Source organism: Lithobates pipiens, unplaced genomic scaffold (genome assembly GCF_037356315.1).
Source record: "Lithobates pipiens isolate NorthernLeopardFrog02 unplaced genomic scaffold, aLitPip1_a1.2 Scaffold_18, whole genome shotgun sequence".
Lineage (NCBI taxonomy): Eukaryota > Metazoa > Chordata > Amphibia > Anura > Ranidae > Lithobates > Lithobates pipiens.
Genome location: NW_027507758.1, coordinates 333,483,707 through 333,501,958, shown reverse-complemented (window position 1 = coordinate 333,501,958; position 18,252 = coordinate 333,483,707). Strand labels below are relative to the sequence as shown.

Below are 18,252 nucleotides of genomic sequence, written 5' to 3'. Positions count from 1 at the left end.
CCACTTAGAAGCTAAGGGCCCAATCTTCGCGGTGGGTTTCTGACACTTGGATCTTCAAGGACTGGGTACTAGGGGTGTGCATCTTCACTGGTCTCACGATTCGATTGTGATTATTTGGTCAACGATTCAATTCGATTCCACGATGCGTCTCGATTACCGACGAGCATCCACTTACGCTTGGGCCGCCTAGGCACCCCTTCTGCCCAGCAATCTTCTGGGACACATCACAGTTCCCAAAAGATTGTCCGGCTATGCAGGACAGCACAGTGAGACATGCGCACACGGCTGTGAAGCTGCAAGCTGTCACAGCCGGATGCCCACAGTAGTATTGCAAGCACCGTGGACAGGCGGGGAGAGAATGGAGGGTTTGGGTGGCCACATCACTGGATTGTGGGACAGGTGAGTGTCTTTATTAAAAGTCAGAAGATACTTTTTTTGTAGCTGGACTGGAACTCCGCTTTGAATTAAAAACACCACTCCCTTAAAAAGTGCACTAATCCGGTGCACTACAGGGTACAGACATTCACACACACTGCTGCTGGGAGGTCAGGAGGGATTACAATCCACAGCTGTCAAACAGCCCTGTGAAGTTCCCTGTACTGTCTTCTGTGCTGACCATTGGCAGCTGGTGCGCAAAATTTTTTTTTTTTGGGGGGGGGGGGGGGCGCAAACTGAAAAATATTGAACCTCCCCTGTCAAACGCAGCCACCTGTGCCCGTCAAAAACGCAGCCATCACTTCGCTAACCGCCCCCCCCCCCCTCCCACAATGCAAGGGCCGCCACTGGTGCTGACAGTTCCTTGGCATTCCTGTTTGCACCTTCAAGCACACTAGGAGTGAACAGTGGAATGTACAAAAGGAAGCCCAAGCACCTGTCAGAACCGAGCGTGAGGTGTAAGTTGAGTACAAACTTGTACTCTACTTACTGTTGTTAAAATTACTTTGCTTTAATAAATGCCATGTTACAATGAATAATGTGCCCTACTGTATGTGCTTTTAAAAAACATGTCACTTCATATTGAATTTGACAGTACAATACCATCCTGGTCGGGCGTCGGCCTGGCCCGTCCCGCCTCCCTCCTCTCACATCTCTCCCAAGGCCTGACATCAGCGGGGAATTTTCAGCCCTGCCCGCCTCTCTTCTGATATGATAGCTATAGTCAGCGGGCAGGGCTGAAAATTCTTTGACGTCAGGCGAGACATGAGAGGAGAGCGGAGAGAGGCGAGCTGGGCAGTCACATGAGCGGGATGTATTGTACTGTCAAATTCGGTATGAAGTGAGATTTTTTTTTTTAAAACTACATACAGCGGGGCACATCATTCATTGTAACATGGCATTTATTAAAACAGTCATTTTAACAATACGATCGGAGCGCTCTCCTAGGAGGGCAATTCGGGATGATGTCAATCGATTTTCCGGTCCTTATGCATCGATGCCACATGGGGGACACCCGAATCACAATGCAGCGATTTACAGCATCCCTACTGGGTACCCTTTCATGTTTAGGGTCCACTCCCTTTGACCTGTACAGCACCCTGCAGGAAATGCCTTAGCGCTGTAGTGTCCAGGATTTCCATTCCACAGGGTCCAGTGCTTGGAGGCCACGTTACAGGCAAAACACTGCAGGATCATGAGTCTTCTTTGCGAGGCTCTTATACCATTTATCTAAGCATAAAAACCCTGTGTCAAATGGATCCGATTGGTCAATCCCTTGATTCATTTTGGAACAGTTCGTGGGATTAGAGACCTGGTAAAAAAAAAGAAAATACTTCCTGTATGGGAGGGGTTATCTAGGGGATCACTTCCTGTCTGACGACCTTTGGTCTATCAGTGTCCATTTACCTAATGGAGTATAACCCAGCAGGTAATGAATATTAGCCCGACTGTGTCCCATGATGTATGAAAAAGAAAAGTGTGTTTTTATTTTTACACCACACGTAGGGTTTTGTTTAGGGTCAAGTTGACGAGACCATTTCAAGAAACCGATTGTTGGTATAATGCATAAATACATTACTGTCAATTTGTCAGATCACAAATCATGAAAAAGTTACCTGTAGAACCTGTTTTCCAGTCGCTGTTTGATGGTACTAAGGTCAGTTGGGTATGCCACAACCATACTGTACATTGGGTAGGCTTGGAGGTCTACAGGAGCCACAAAGGCAGAAGCAATGTCTAAAGAAAAGAAAAATAAATAAGACAAGTTAAATATCTTAGACAAGATGTACAAAAAAAAAAAAAAAAAAAACGCATGTATTTTCATATTTTCATCTTTACACATTTTGGTTTTAAAGGATCCAATTCTACTGACCTGAATATAAAGAGGCTCTTCACTAAATTCAAAACAATTTAAATGCCTTTACTTATATGACTTATGTAGTACAGTCACTTGCATTTAGAGAACAAAGTTGGGCTCTGAGCAAAATAATTTCCCACCTCACACATCACCTCCCTTCCGCTTCCATGGGGGGGTGGGGTGACCAGAAGTCGACCTGCATGGTAGCTTCAGCTCCTAGCTCTCTCTCAGATCACAGCTCCACAGCCTTTTGGGGGGACTTTCTGCACCCATAGATGGGTGGATCCAGGAGAACTCGCTCCTCCAATGCACGAGGATCATCTCAACCTCTTCCTGGATCTTCCATGACCTTCCAGGGCTACATCCCATGCCGCCCGGACAAGATGGCACCACATGGGACACAGCTCGCTGTACTGGACCTAAGCCCCGCCTCGTACAGACACCTCCCGAGGGCTTCTATGCACCGCTTCAGACCCTAGCCTGACCTCATACAGGGAACCAACAATGCGGCATGGAGTGATCCATGGGACCCCCAAATGAGGCCCAAAACGCAGAACCAGACCACCGCTTCCCAGCGACCTCAATTGCCATCCTCTCTTCCTCACAGCCACAGATTGCGGTGGACCCCCCCCCCCCCCCCATCAGGTGCCCTCCTCCTGACAATCCTATCTCCAAGCCATACCAACCAAAGAGGATTTTAAACTCCTCATTGAGGATGTCGAATCCACTTGTCGTGCAGAGATTCAAACACTTAACAGAGTGGAGATGGCAGAGGGGGATATACAAGAAACGAAATTAGCATTACAAGGCACTCAACTACAAGGAGCAGACCATCACATACTGCTGAGAGACATTCAGCGCCATGTAGAGGACCTGGACAACTGGTGGGCGCAGGAACAATATCCGAGTCAGGGGCCTGCCTGAAACGGAGGGCCCAGAACACCTACAAATCACCCTGCAAAGCCTATTCAACGACCTTCTGGGAGAACCCCTGGACAAACACATTGAAATGAATACCGCAAACCGTGCCCTAAAGGTCCTGCCTCCAAACTCCGTGATGTCATTTGCAGAGTTCACTCTCACCCCCCTGAAAGATGATATCAGGCGTAAGGCCCGCTCTAGCCTCAAAGTAGTCTTTGACGATGCACTGGTACAGCTATAACCAGACCTCTCTTGGATTACCATGCAAAAGCGCAGGCTCCTCCAACCCCTTCTCCTCCCGCTGCAGGAAGAAGACACTCTACCGCTTGGGATTCCCTTTCAGCCTCACAGTCAAGGGCAATCTGCCGTGCTACGTTATCCAGAACACCTGGAAGCTTTCTGCGATGTTCTGGGGATTACTGTCCCCCAACTCCAGGAATTCATCCCTAGGACATTGTCCACTCCTTTGAGGAATTCTACACCACTCTATACAACAACCCAGAGATCCCTCATGACATCCCACCAAACTGGCCGCATGAACCACTATCTAGAACATATTGGAATCTCCCGGCTTCAGGCCTCGGACCTCCTTTCCCTCAACGCACCCATGGCGGAATAGGAACTCATGTCCACCATCAAAACCCTACCTATGCGTAAATCCCCCAGTCCACACGGTCTCCCCTACGAGTATTATAAATCCTTTCTTCCCTTACTCCTGTCACATATGTGTAAACTCTTTAAGCCTTCCTTCAGCAAACTCCCATTCCCTCAGACATGCAAAGATCATTCCTCACTTTGATACCGAAACCTGACAAGGACCCCTCCTTTATGCACTAGCTATAGGCCTATAGCACTCAAACTCTGACCTGAATTTTTTTTACCAAACGCCTCTCAATACAACTGAACGTGATATTACCCTCTAATACACAAATATCAGGTGGGCTTTGTCCCTCTCCATCAGGCAGGGGCAACACGAGAAAGGTTATTAACTTAACAGATGTGGCAAAAAGGGCAGGCCTGGGGTCCTTAGTCCTCAGTCTGGATGCGGAAAAGGCCATAGATCGCCTTAGCTGGCCTTACCTGTTTGCCACATGAGATTGCGGGGACCCTTTCTGCGGGCTATTCTACACCAACCCTATATCCCAAGTGAAAACTCCTTTTGTTCTGTCTCCCTCTTTCCCGATTACAAATGGGACCCAACAGGGGTGCCCACTCTTACCTCTATTGTTTGCAATATGTGTTGAACCCCTTTTGGCATCCATCTGCAGAAACCCAGACATCCAGGGTATTCCAGTCAGAGGGAAGGCATTTAAACTATCACTGTTAACGGATGATGTCATACTCACCCTGATCCATCCTAGGATGTCCCTGCCCAACTTGCATTCTGAACTCATCACCTATAGGCCCATCTCAGGATATAAAATAAATGCAACCAAATCGGAGGCACTACCAATCAACATCCCGGCAGCCGAAGTGCGCCAACTGTAGCAGTGCTTCCCCTATAAATTGGAAGACCTCAGCCCTGAAATATCTAAGGGTTCATTTCACCCAAACCTTTGACACCTTGTACCAAGCGAACTTCCTGCTCCTTGAGAGCTACTGCAAAAAAATAGGATTTTTATAACAGCTTACCTGTAAAATCCTTTTCTTTTGAAGTAGATCATGGGACACAGAGCCATAGTAATTACTATGTGGGTTATAGTCCACCTTCAGGTGCTGGACACTGGCACACCCTAAATAGGAAGTTGCCTCCCTATATAACCCCTACTGGGATCAGAGGACACAGAGCCATAGTAATTACTATGTGGGATGTCCCAGAGCAATGCCAACTGGAGACATACCCAAAAAATAGGGCACTATGAGAACAGAGGATCTATACTGCTGCCTGCAGTACACTGCGCCCAAAGGCAACATTCTCATGTTTTTTTACATCCACCAGATAGAATCTGGTAAATGTATGGATTGAAGACCAAGTTGCAGCCTTGCAGAATTGAGCCACGGAGGCTTGGTGATGCAGTGCCCACGAAGCACTAACAGACCTAGAGGAGTTTGTTTTGATTCGAGAGGGTGGAATCTATCTCTTTAAACCATAAGTTTGAACGATTACTTGTCGAATCTATTTAAGATAGTAGATTTCAATGCTGCCTGTCCTCTTAAGATTTTCAGGCAACACACATCAGTTTTCCAAATCTGAGCAATCCCTTTTAAGTAGACATTGCCTGCTATCACCACACAAGAGAATGTAGTGATTTTTCTTCCAAAGAAGAGAGTTCTAGAAAAATGAAGGTAGAACAATATCCTGGTTTAGATAAAACCTGATACTACCTTAGGTAAAAAGTTAGGATGAGGACGCAATAAAACCTTATCCTTGTGAATAAAAACATGGCTCAAGATAGAGCAGCCAATTCTGGTAACCTTCTTGCAGTAGATATGGTTACCAGAAAAAATGGGTTCCTTGTCAAAATAAATAAATAAATAAAAAGTAACAAGGGAATATGTTGTATCGGGCCAAAAAAAGGCAGTTTTGTAATGTCAACAAAACTAAATTCAAGTCCCAAGGGTTCAGGGGTCAACTAACTGGAGATTACCCCGTGTTACCCCCTGAATAAAGTTATGAACCAAAGCATGCGAAGCAAGTGGTTGTTGAAATAATACCGATAAGGCTGAGACCTGTCCTTAGAAAGCACTCAAGGACAGCTTAATTTCTCACCCCATCTGCAGAAAAGTCAAGGACTCTACCGAGGCTTATTTCCTGGGGTGCAGTTCCTGGTTTTACACCAGGAGACATGTTTCCCAGACTGCATAATATATAACCATGGAGGCTGGCTCCCTTGCATTAACCAAGGTAGAAAATTACTGAACCTGACAGCCCACGCTTCTTGAGTGTGGGTCTCAATAGCCAAACCATTAAATTTAGCATTTGTAAAGTAGGATGGAACTCTGGACCTTGTGAGAGAAGATCTGGCCGTGAAGGTAGGGCCCATGGGTCCCCTACTGCCATCTCTACATACCAAGATTTCATGGGCCCCACTGGGGGGGTCACAAGAATCAAAGACTTCTCTTCCTGCTTGATCCTGCAAAGAAGTTATGGATGCAGGCAGAATAGGAGGGAATGCATAAATCAGTGAGAACCGATTCCACAGGAATAGCAAGGCATCTGTTCCGCATGCTAGTGGATCCTTCGTTCTTGACAAAAGGTTGTCAATTTCTTTGTTGAACCTGGATGCAAAAACAGATCTATATCTGGGATCCCCCATCTTTGACATATTGACAGGAAGATATCTGGGTGAAGGAAGCATTATCCCAGGAACAACTGCTGGTGACTCAAGTAGTCCGCCTGCCAATTTTCTATTCCTAGAATGAAGACCGCTGATAGGCAAAGTACATTGTTTTCTGCCCAAGATAGGATAGGACAGGACAGGACAGGATAGGATAGGATTCACCTTTCTCTGGGCCGCACAACTTCTTGTGCCCCCTTGGTGATTAATATAGGCCATTGCTGTGGCATTGACGGATTAAATCCTGGCAGGACAATAGCGTGAACTGAGCATTGAGGCCCTCAGGACCAAGTGCTCTGCCTGAATTTCTAAAATGGTAACGGGCAAGGCCATTTCTGATCTGAGCCACTTCTCTTGGACAGCTGCCTCTTTCAGGGCTGTTCCCCAACCTAAACAAAAAAAAGGTTGGCATATGTTGTTACTATTTCCCAGGTAACTGAAGGAAGGATTTTCCGCTTTGCAGATTTTTGGATGTTAACCATAAACGGAGGCTCCGGCGCATACAGCCTACTGCACCTGGTATTTTCAAGTGGTCTTTCATCCAGGTACTAACCAGGCCGGACCCTGCTCATCCTCCAATATCAGACGAGATCAGGCGCTATCAGGGAGACGTGGCCATAGGCTTTGGAGTCAGACACATTGGGAATGTAGAGCTTGAACCCTTTGTTTCAAGCCGATAGGATACTGTTTTGCAGCAGTCGTGAATGAAACTGAGCATAAGGAATGGTCTCGATTGAAGCCACCATCTTTCCCAACAACCTCATGCAAAGTTGAATAGGAGAAATTCATCTTGCTTCAACTATCTAAATCAGCTCCTTTATGGTGCTGATCTTTGCCTGGGGTACGGATACCCTATTCTGGGTGTACCCATGATCAGACCCAAGTATTTTCTTCATGGTTTTAAAGAAGATTCCTCCTCGGTTGAGAATCCGACCTAGATATTACAGGTAGTCCAATGTGGTGACCATACTTCGGTCTAAGCTGCTACCGACTGGTCTATCAAGAACTGATCGACTAGGTAAACCATAATCATTATACCTTGGGCCCTCAAACTGGCTAGTGAACCTTTGTACTCGAGGAGCAACAGCTAGATCGGAAAGCAGAGCTACACACTGTATATATACACATATATATATATATTAAAATGATGGTTGTTGAAATATTTTGTCACACTGTATTTGCGCAGCGGTCTTTCAAATGAAAAAACTAACCAGTCAAGTTAGCCCAATTTTTTTTTTGTATAACGTGAAAGATTTTACGTTGCGAGAATCATGACCTTTTTATTCAAAGCAAAAAAATTGCGATTCTCATTTTGCCCAGAATCATGCAGCTCTAGTTCATAGTATGATTTAGCAATGATCCTGCACCAATTACTGCTACAATGTCTATACTGGCTATATGCCTGTTCTAGTAATGCCTGTAACTGTGTTCTGTCTATGTTCTTTTACCTGCTGAGATAATAACTTATTTACGAAAAAAAAATCAGGAATCACACTAGCATGTAGACAACCTTAGTGTGTTTAGCTTAACTTAAAACGATGTGTTTTTGAAAACATGCTGCACAATTAAACCATCTCACAATGCATTTGTCTCTGGAATTCTATAGAGGATATCTATACGCTTGAGCTCCTTGGGCAAAAGCCCAGGCGGTTATGTTTGCTGCTGAATTACAAAAGTCAATCTAAAAGAAAGTGTCAAGCATGCAAAGTTGGGAAAGAACACACAAAACTGGAATGGAACAGTCAGGAATTACACACATTCCTGGTTGCCGCAGCAACTGGGATTGTGTGTAAATCTGGCAAGCCGACTTCTGGCTGTCAGATGAAAGACTCCAGTAACACTGGATTGCTTTCATACACCCCGCTTGCCACCCCCCCCAAATGAATTCCAGGCTCCACTTGTCTATCTGCAGGCCCAGTATAGGGAAGGGAGTAAAGTGGACACTCCAATCTCCCTCCCCTTCTTAGGAAAAGAAGACAAGAAGAAAGACTTATTGTCCCGATATTTATCTCTTAAATAAAAATACCTCATGTGCCCCGTAATAGTCCCGATACTCACCCCTCTATCTCTGTTGATGTCCCCCTTGGGAGATAGGAGACATCCACTGTTCCTTTAATCTCCCTCCCCTTCTTGTTGGCGATTTGGAAAACAATGTAAAATGTCACTTCTTGGTCTCCATGCCAATGTGGCCACGAAAAAATGTATTGCAATGTAATTTGCATTGTATAACAATGAACGGGGGGGGGCATCCAGGGTGAACTGAGCCAGAAGTGGGTAACCGCACCCCCCCAAAGAGAGCAAAATGTGGCACCCGAGGGGGAGGAGGCAGACAAGCTTCCCCTTTTGGATGGAGCTCAGCTTTCAATATACATTTTTTCAAGTGATTTACATTTACAAGACAAGGGTCATTTTGGCCTACAAAATGACCCAATAATGATGAAGCTAAAACGCTTCCAACATACATTTGAATCAGTGGCATAGCCAGCAGGTAATGAGGTACAACTGACAATTTAAACATGTCTAGTTCTCGTGCGTTTGGGACATAAACATACTACAAAACTTTAGATATACCTAGAGTCATCAGCTGATTGATTCCATCAATGATTCTTTCGCATTCTTCATCTCTGCTTCTACACCCCCACTCTCCATCCAGGGACCTGTAGAGCAACGACCGTACCTCAATTTCTGTCAATGGTACACTGGTGCCCAACTCCTCAGGAAACACAGCTAATATTCATAAAAATGGAAGAAAAAAAAAATGTTAAATGTGGTCAGTCAAACCATGTAATAAAGTACTAAATTGCCACAAAAACTGTTGCAGCTTTCACCAAAACACACAGCTCTAAAATGGTTTTGCTCATCTTTACATATTTTAGGGTTTACATATCATTCCCCACAATCTATGATTTCTACTGGGGAAGAAAAACTTTTTTTGTACTTACCGTAAAATTCCTTTTCTTAAAACAAGGTTTTACCAGGGCATTTTTCGATTTTTAGCAAAGAGCTACTTTAATGGGTTAATAGCAATACATGCAATATTGTACACAAATTAAATGTATAGCTTTTTCACACAAAGTTTTGGTGATATTTGATCGCCACTGGGTTAAACTATGGTATATATACCACTTGCCGACTGCCCCATAGCATATTTATTGCTACAGGGCAGCCACGCTGTGCAGAATCATATATATACACACATGATCATGCACTTCCGGGTATCAGGCGCGAGAGCCCACCGACAGGGGCTCGCTCCCATTGTGATTTTACACAACAGGAGCTGAGGAGCAAGTCCCGCAGACCCAATGCCCCCCAGCACCCGCTAAACATTCAGTACACAGGCAGAATAACAGTCTGCCTATATAAACAAGGCAGATTGCCATTCTGTCAGTACAGAAACTATGAATCCTCTGTTCCTTTAAAGTAAAAGCACCTTCCCCACTACACTGAATCACCAGCTAGGCACACATTTACCCTTCAATCGTCCTTGTTAACCACTTCCCCGTGCATGTCATTAGTACAGTGATAGTGCATATTTAAGCACTGATCACTGTAATAATGTCACTGCTCCCCCAAAAAAGTCTCAAAAGTGTCAGTTAGTCTCCAATTTGTCCGTCACAATAACACAGTCCTGCTATAAGTCGCTGATCACTGCCAATACTAGTAAAAAAATAAAAATCTATAATATCCATAAATATAGCCTATAATTTGTAGACGCTATAACTTTGCACAAACCAATCATAATAATCAGATACTACAAGTGGCATGCGACAGTGACAACACAGGAAATTACTTGGGAGATAGGGACATGTGGTATGCACAGCCAAACAGCTAACCGGTGCAATTCAATAGCAACCAATGAAGTTGCCATAAAAGTTAGAGTGCAGGAAAAAAAAAAATACATAGTGGTCAAGTTTTACCAGTAGGATTTAATAGGATGATAAAACCTCATCATAAGGAAACTAAAAATCTGGCTTGAATGCAGCAATTTAATAGAGCATATCTAAACTCAAAAACAAAAACGTAATATACTGCAGCTTATCGATCCTAAACCACTTGCCGTCCGCAATACATACATTGTAGTTTATCCGGATTATGGCTGAATATATCTTTTTAGATTTTTTTGAGCTGGCAGCTAGATTTCTAATGAAAGCATTCGAGTGGCTCATGAACTGCTGGAACGCTTTCAGAAGTGGTGGAAGGGTGGACGTCCCCTCCCACCGATCGCTGGTGTTTCTCTGGCTTATCGTTTCTGCCAGTTCGCCCGAGAAACAATCTGATGGTGCCGCAGGCTGGTCACACAGGCAATCAAAGAGCAGATCCGCTTTGATCGCCTCTATGGCCTTGAACGGCCGGAACGACGTCATGACATCACTTCCGGTCCAGGATGGAACAATTTATTTTTATTTTTTTAATCTTTTGCTAGGTAAAGGAGAGTTTGACCCTAGATTTCTCCATGAAGAGGACCTGTCATTTCCTTGTAATAGGAATAAAAGGGATATAAAATAAAAAAATATAATAATTTTTTAGAAGCGACAGTGTAAAAATGAAAAGTAAAATAAGAAAAAAAAAATGAAATGCGGCCCCATCTCTAAGTGCTCGCAAGCAAAAGTGAATGCATACATATGAGGCGCACGCATATGTAAACTGTATTCGCGCCACACAAGGTACTGCTGTGAACATTAGAGCGCGAGCAATAATTCTAGCACTAGACCTCTAACTTTAAACAGGCAACCTGTAAAGGCGTTTAAAGCGACATCTATGGAGATTTTGAAACACCATAGTTTGTCGCCATTCTACGGGCGTACGCAATCTTAAAGCATGACATGTTGGTTATCTATTTACTATGCGTATCATCTTTCACATTTTCCCCAAAAAGTTAGGGTAAAATATTGTGGGGTTTTTATCCAAAAAAAATTGTGTTTGCAAAACAGCTGTGCAAATACCAGTGACAAAAAAAAACTAACGATAATCATTAAAAAAAATGTTTAATGCTCGGGGGTTACAAGTAATTTTCTAGCAAAAAAATACTGATTTAAGCTTGTAAACAAAAAGTGCCAGAAAAAGCCTAGTCTTAAAGTGGTTAAATGTGGTGGCTGCATTAGTTTTTGTTTTGTTATTTAGGCTTTTTTCCTTTTATATTCATTGGTGAACCCGCCAGTAACACACTCCCTGTCTTACGCTGACAGTACATGCAAAGATAATTATACAAACATTCTGAGTACATTGGATGACTTAATAAAATGTCCGAAAGTATTTGGAAATTTTCATTTGTTTTGGAACGAATGGGTTTACCCGAATGAAAACCACATTCACTATTTGAAATGTGTTCTTTCGAGAAAAACTTTCCAGACTGCTCCTTCGAATTTTCTCATTGCTGCATTTGGAAAATACAAAAATCTAATGAATGTACTAGTGCAGGGCCATCTTTAAGGTAGTTCCACTCTATGGAGGAGCAATAGAGCCACCCTTAGGCCCCGTTTACATGATCACGTAGCAGGGAATCGTTCCCCCTAAGTGAATTTGACAAGATTCCACGTGTCGAGTGGGGCAACACATTCACTTGAATAGGCTGGCCTATACGTGTTTGTCGCCTGAAAAAAAGCTACTGCTCCTTTTCGGGTGACAAGTTTCACACTATTTGTGAAGGCATAGCTTGCTGCAATTGCTAGTTTCACTAGCAAATTTAGATGGCCTTCACTAACAAAATTAGAGCTGAATGTCATCTAACAGTAACAGTTTTTATTTTACCTTTTGTGATACATTTTTGACATAGTTAACTATTACATATACAATCCTGCCAGTGGTAAACGATTTGTCTTATCCCTCTTAATGCCACTTTTGCAGGACAGCTTGGTCTGTTAAAGGAAGAAAAAAAAATAAAGTAACAGACTTACTGGCTGGATCACCGGTAAAACTAGTGCAGACCACATTTAGGGATTGGCAAGCTGTAACATATAAAATGTTTGCCTTTAGGTTTCGATACGGTTTAATGAAATGATAAGAATACATTCAATAAGTAGGTTAGAATTTCTAAACTCAGGTTCATGATTAAACAACAAAAACAACACAATTACAGTGCTAGCCTTCTCCTCTTATACTATGCAAATAAAACATTAATAGCTGCAATTTAGACACAGACTTACATTTTCAAAATGTATTTTTATATTTAAAGTCCAAACATAAAGCACTTGTTGCTAAAAAGTCCATAAAACTTGTGCATAAACGAACAAATCCGCGACTGCACTCCTTGTGCTCCTGTTGTCACTCTGTGGCCCCCCTGTGTTCCCCCACACTCACCTCAAGTATATGACTCTTAGCTAGCATAAAAGAGTTAAACAAGTGCCTGTTTTGCTCCACTTATGTATCTCCCCGATGCTCCAGTGCCCTTCAGCTGGCATGGTGTGGACTTATCCCATATGCATATGATACAAAAACACTAATTTGTGAACCTCGGTAGGCAGGCATTGAAATAAAGAAAAAAATAATCTAACATAGTGTAACCTTGTTTATTGAATTTAAAACCAAGAAGAATCAATGCACTTAACTAGTGTGCTCACTGGAAGATATCTCCACCATTTCTGTTCTGGGGACAACCCAAAATTAGGGATTTTTTTTTAATTTAAGAGATACCACCTACCTTTTTGGTGCCTGTTGGTGTCCTTTAGCCTCTGTTTTCTATGCTCTTATTTTTCTTTTAACCACTTCAATACAGGGCACTTAAACACCTTCCTGCCCAGACCAATTTTGAGCTTTCAGCGCTGTCGCACTTTGAATGACAATTGCGCAATCATGCTACACTGTACCCAAATGAAATTTTTATCATTTTTTTCCCACAAATAGAGCTTTCTTTTGGTGGTATTTGATCACCTCTACGGTTTTTATTTTTTGCGCTACAAATAAAAAAATACCGAAAATTTTGAAAAAAAAAATGTTTTTTTTTGTTTCAGTTTCAAAGCTTTGTAAATAAGTACGTTTTCTCCTTCACTGATGGGCACTGATGGGGCTACACTGATGGGCACTGATAAGGTGGCACTGATGGGCACCAATGTGGCACCAATGAAGTGGCACGGATGGGCGACACGGATGGGCGACACGGATGGGCGACACGGATGGGCGACACGGACGGGCGACACGGACGGACACTGATAGGTGGCACAAATTGGCACGGATGGGCATGGATAGGCGGCACAGGTGGGCATAGATAGGCGGCACAGGTGGGCATAGATAGGCGGCACAGGTGGGCATAGATAGGCGGCACAGGTGGGCATAGATAGGCGGCACAGGTGGGCATAGATAGGCGGCACAGGTGGGCACAGATAGGCGGCACAGGTGGGCACTCATAGGCGGCACAGGTGGGCACTCATAGGCGGCACAGGTGGGCACTCATAGGCGGCACAGGTGGGCACTCATAGGCGGCACAGGTGGGCACTCATAGGCGGCACAGGTGGGCACTCATAGGCGGCACAGGTGGGCACTCATAGGCGGCACAGGTGGGCACTCATAGGCGGCACAGGTGGGCACTCATAGGCGGCACAGGTGGGCACTCATAGGCGGCACAGGTGGGCACTCATAGGCGGCACAGGTGGGCACTCATAGGCGGCACAGGTGGGCACTCATAGGCGGCACAGGTGGGCACTCATAGGCGGCACAGGTGGGCACTCATAGGCGGCACAGGTGGGCACTCATAGGCGGCACAGGTGGGCACTCATAGGCGGCACAGGTGGGCACTCATAGGCGGCACAGGTGGGCACTCATAGGCGGCACAGGTGGGCACTCATAGGCGGCACAGGTGGGCACTCATAGGCGGCACAGGTGGGCACTCATAGGCGGCACAGGTGGGCACTCATAGGCGGCACAGGTGGGCACTCATAGGCGGCACAGGTGGGCACTCATAGGCGGCACAGGTGGGCACTCATAGGCGGCACAGGTGGGCACTCATAGGCGGCACAGGTGGGCACTCATAGGCGGCACAGGTGGGCACTCATAGGCGGCATCGGTGGGCACTCATAGGCGGCATCGGTGTTATAGTAATGGATGCCAATCAGTGCCAAACAATAATGCATGCCAATCAGTGATGCCCATTGTGGCCACTGATTGGCATCCATTATGGGCACTGATTGGCACCCATTGTGCTGACTGGCACCCTGGTGGTCTAGGGAGGATTATGGATTTTTATTACCTTTTCCCTGGTGGTCTAGTGGTGTCCCTGGTGGTCCAGTGTGGGCATCCTCGGGGGGGCTGTGCTGATAATTGATCAGCACAGACCCCCCCTGTCAGAGGAGCAGCCGATCGGCTCTCCTCTACTCGCGTCTGACAGACGCGAGTGAGGGAAAGCCGATCACCGGCTCTTCCCATTTACACTGTGATCAGCTGTGATTGGACACGGCTGATCACATGGTAAAGAGTCTCCGTCGGAGACTCTTTACCGAAATCGTAGTTGCCGGGTGTCAGACTGACACCCCGCAACAACGATCGCCACGATGCGCGCAGCGGCTCATAATCCTAATCACGTCATATGACGTCCGGTTAGGATTATGAAACCACTTTGCCGCCGTCAATTTGTAATAGGGCGGGCGGCAAGTGGTTAAGATTAGAGTATGAGTCAGAGTCTTTAAATTCCCTGCAATTGTCTGTTGGTTTTAGGAAGTGAGACTTTGATGCTTATGAATATTCTGCATTTACTGTATTTTCACATTATACTTCCATGATACTTTGTATTGTCAACATTTTTTGTTTTTGTGAGATAATGTATTGATGTTGTATGGTTATACTTTTTTAGATGCTTTTATAAAATAAGGAATTTGAAAAATAAAATAAACATTTTGGTGATAATCATAAACAAGACTAAGGCTGCTTTCACACTGGGGCGGTATTCAGGCGTTACAGCGCTAAAAATCGCGCCTTTGTAACGCCTGAAAAAAACCGGCCCCTTGAACTCCAGTGTGAAAGCCAGAGGGCTTTCACACTGGAGCGATGCGCTGGCAGGACGGTGAAAAAAGTCCTGCTAGCCGCATCTTTGCAGCGGTGAAGGAGCGGTGTTATTCACCGCTCCTATACCGCTACTACCCATTGAAATCAATGGGACACCGCGGCAATACCGCCGGCAAAGCGCCGCTACAGCGGCGCTTTGCGGGCGGGTTTAACCCCTTTTCGGCCGCTAGCGGGGGTTAAAACCACCCCGCTAGCGCCCGCACACTGCCGCTAAAACGACGGTAAAGCGCCGCTAAAAATAGCGGCGCTTTACCGCCGACGCTGCTCCCGCCCCAGTGTGAAAGCAGCCTTAGTGTAGAAATCTCCCCAACGAGGGGGTACAGACAGAATTAAAATCCTGCTAGAGCTTTTTATGGGTTTCACAACAAAGGGGGTGAATACATATTGCACATGCCAATTAACAGTTTTTTTTATTTCTGAAAAATAGTTTCACGTATATATTTTTCAAATTTTACTTCACCAACTTAGACTATTGTGTTCTGATCCATCAAATACAATTCAGATTAAAAATAAAATTGAACTAATTGAACTAAAAAGGCTATAGCTTAACAAAATAGGTAAAAAGCCATACTTTTGCAAGGCAATGTATTTACCTGAGCACCCTCCTTATCCAACAATGGGTGCCTCGGCCATCTGGGACTCTCCTTCCTGACTGGCTGGGATACAGCAGCCTCATTGGCTCCCGATGCTGTCAGTAAGCCAATCAGGAGAGAGAGGGGGTGGCGCTGAACTGCGGCTCTTTGAGTGGACACACTGAGCTGCGGCTTGGCTCGGGTGTCACCATAGAAAAGCAATTGCTCTGGGGCACTCGACACGAGGGAGGGGCCGGAACGCTGAAAAAGGACCAGAGAAAAGGAGGATCTGTGCTCTGTGCAAAACCAACTGCACAAAGCAGATAAGTATAACATGGTTGTTATTTTTAAGGAGAAAAAAAAAAAGACTTTAGCATTACTTTAAGCGTTCAAGAAGTATCAAAAGTAGCATCTGAATACCTATCACATTTTCAGATGCTCTGAAGTGCCAGGACACAACGTGGATATTAAACACAAAAAGCACACTCTGCCTTGGATCGCTCTGACAGGTCAGTCTCCGCTCACCGTGCAGGGATGGGCCTATCAGAGCTCCGCAGTCCTCTATAGCGAGATCAGATGAAAATGGACAGCTTGTGTGTTTTCATCTGATCGCTGGACGGATGGGGAATGCATCGTCATCCGTCTGATTTGAATGGATCTTGTTGGATCGGATGGCATGGGGGCAGGATGGGGTGTCACAAGCAGATCTTTGCAGGCCGATCGCCTGAAAGGAGCCTTAAAGTGGGATTCCGCTCTTTTTCTTTTTTTTTCTTACCTGTCTCACAGGTGGGCGAGTGCTACCTTCGATTGGCATCCACATCCGGCGTTTATTTGACCCCCGGCGCGACGAATCTTTTCCTCAGGATGACTTATAAAAACCTGCTCTGGCGTTTTCCATTTTAACTGTGGGCGTCTGAAGCCCACAGTCATTTACTTCCTGGTATATGATGACGTCTGGCTCCCAGCATGCTCCGCTCCATCTTGCACATGGCTCAGTGAGAGCAGTGTAATGGCAGATACAGCTGCCTGCCCACTTTAAAAATGGCAAATTCGTACACGCCCTCGTCACGTGACCGGCGTCCTAACGAAATCTCGCGAGATTTCGCAATTTCATTGTCCCCCATGGATTCTTGGGAAATAGCTTACAAATTTCCCAGGGACCATTGCGAGGACGATAGCCACGCCTACTCCCACGGGAGGACAACCCGGAAGTCAGCTGAAACATCAGAAATAAAAGGTAAGTAAATAATATTTTTTTTTTTCAGGGTTCGTTTAGGTAAGTATGCCATCTGTTGATTTTAATAACATGTACTTTCATTTTTAGGTACCAAACCACTTCAACATTTGGGCTGATTAAGTACCAAACATTGTATCATGTATAGAAAAAAAATAAAATAATTATATATATATATATATATAAATTTATTTTTTATTTTTTTAAATAATATTGTATCAAAAACTGTACATTAAAGGGAGAATTAGGACTAAAGCTCTTTAGGTGTCATTTCTCCTGTGGGTCACAGGAGTGCACCTAGTTGTGCACTTCTGTGACACAGATTCAGGTGTCAGTGGCTAAAGACTCGTTTGCTAACATCACTCATCCAGGCTCTGGGAGAATCCTGACTTTAACGTAGCCTCTCAGCACGCCAATAGCAGCCTGAACCAGCTGCTCCTGCCCCCTACACAGCCTAGCACTCTAGTGCTCCAATGAGCAGTCTTTGATCGCTCAGCTCTTGGTGTAGACACAGCAAGGGACAGCTGCAGCAATTGCCATCTGCTGCACCCACCTAGGTGAGTATGTCGGGTTGTTTGTTAAAATCTGTGTCTTCAGTGTGGTATAACAAATTCAACTACAAAAAAAATAAAAAAAGCAAAAGAGCAGGTATCTAAAATATAGCAATTCAAATGTGTATAATCAATAATGCATTACTTGAAACACTGGAACTGTCTGATCAGCAACTGCAAACAAACTGTGATCAGTAAATTGGAAACATTGGCACTTGCTGTGATCAGCAACAAAGGCACTTGCTACGATCAGAAAACTGGAAACACTGCCAACGTCGATGCAAAAACAGGAAGCATTTGCTGTGATCTCCAAACTGTAAACATTAGCACTTGATGTGATCTGCAAACACTGGCACTTGCCATTATCGGCAAAACTGGAGAACTGGTACTGCCTGTAATCAGGCACTGTCAA

The 18,252-nt window shown here is 44.8% G+C and overlaps 1 protein-coding gene across 2 annotated transcripts in view; it reads right to left on the bottom strand.

Moving 5' to 3' along the window:
- PHIP (PHIP subunit of CUL4-Ring ligase complex) overlaps positions 1-18,252 on the bottom strand; it is a 232,351-nt gene that overhangs the window by 63,462 nt on the left and 150,637 nt on the right. The window contains exons 30-32 of one of the 2 annotated variants that reach the window (XM_077487346.1): positions 12,387-12,437; positions 9,064-9,219; positions 2,052-2,172 (exon numbers count right to left, since the gene is read on the bottom strand). In XM_077487346.1, the coding sequence (XP_077343472.1) occupies positions 2,052-2,172; positions 9,064-9,219; positions 12,387-12,437 (328 nt within the window). The remainder of the gene's footprint in view (positions 1-2,051; positions 2,173-9,063; positions 9,220-12,386; positions 12,438-18,252) is intronic. The other variant, XM_077487347.1, reaches the window with a different exon arrangement.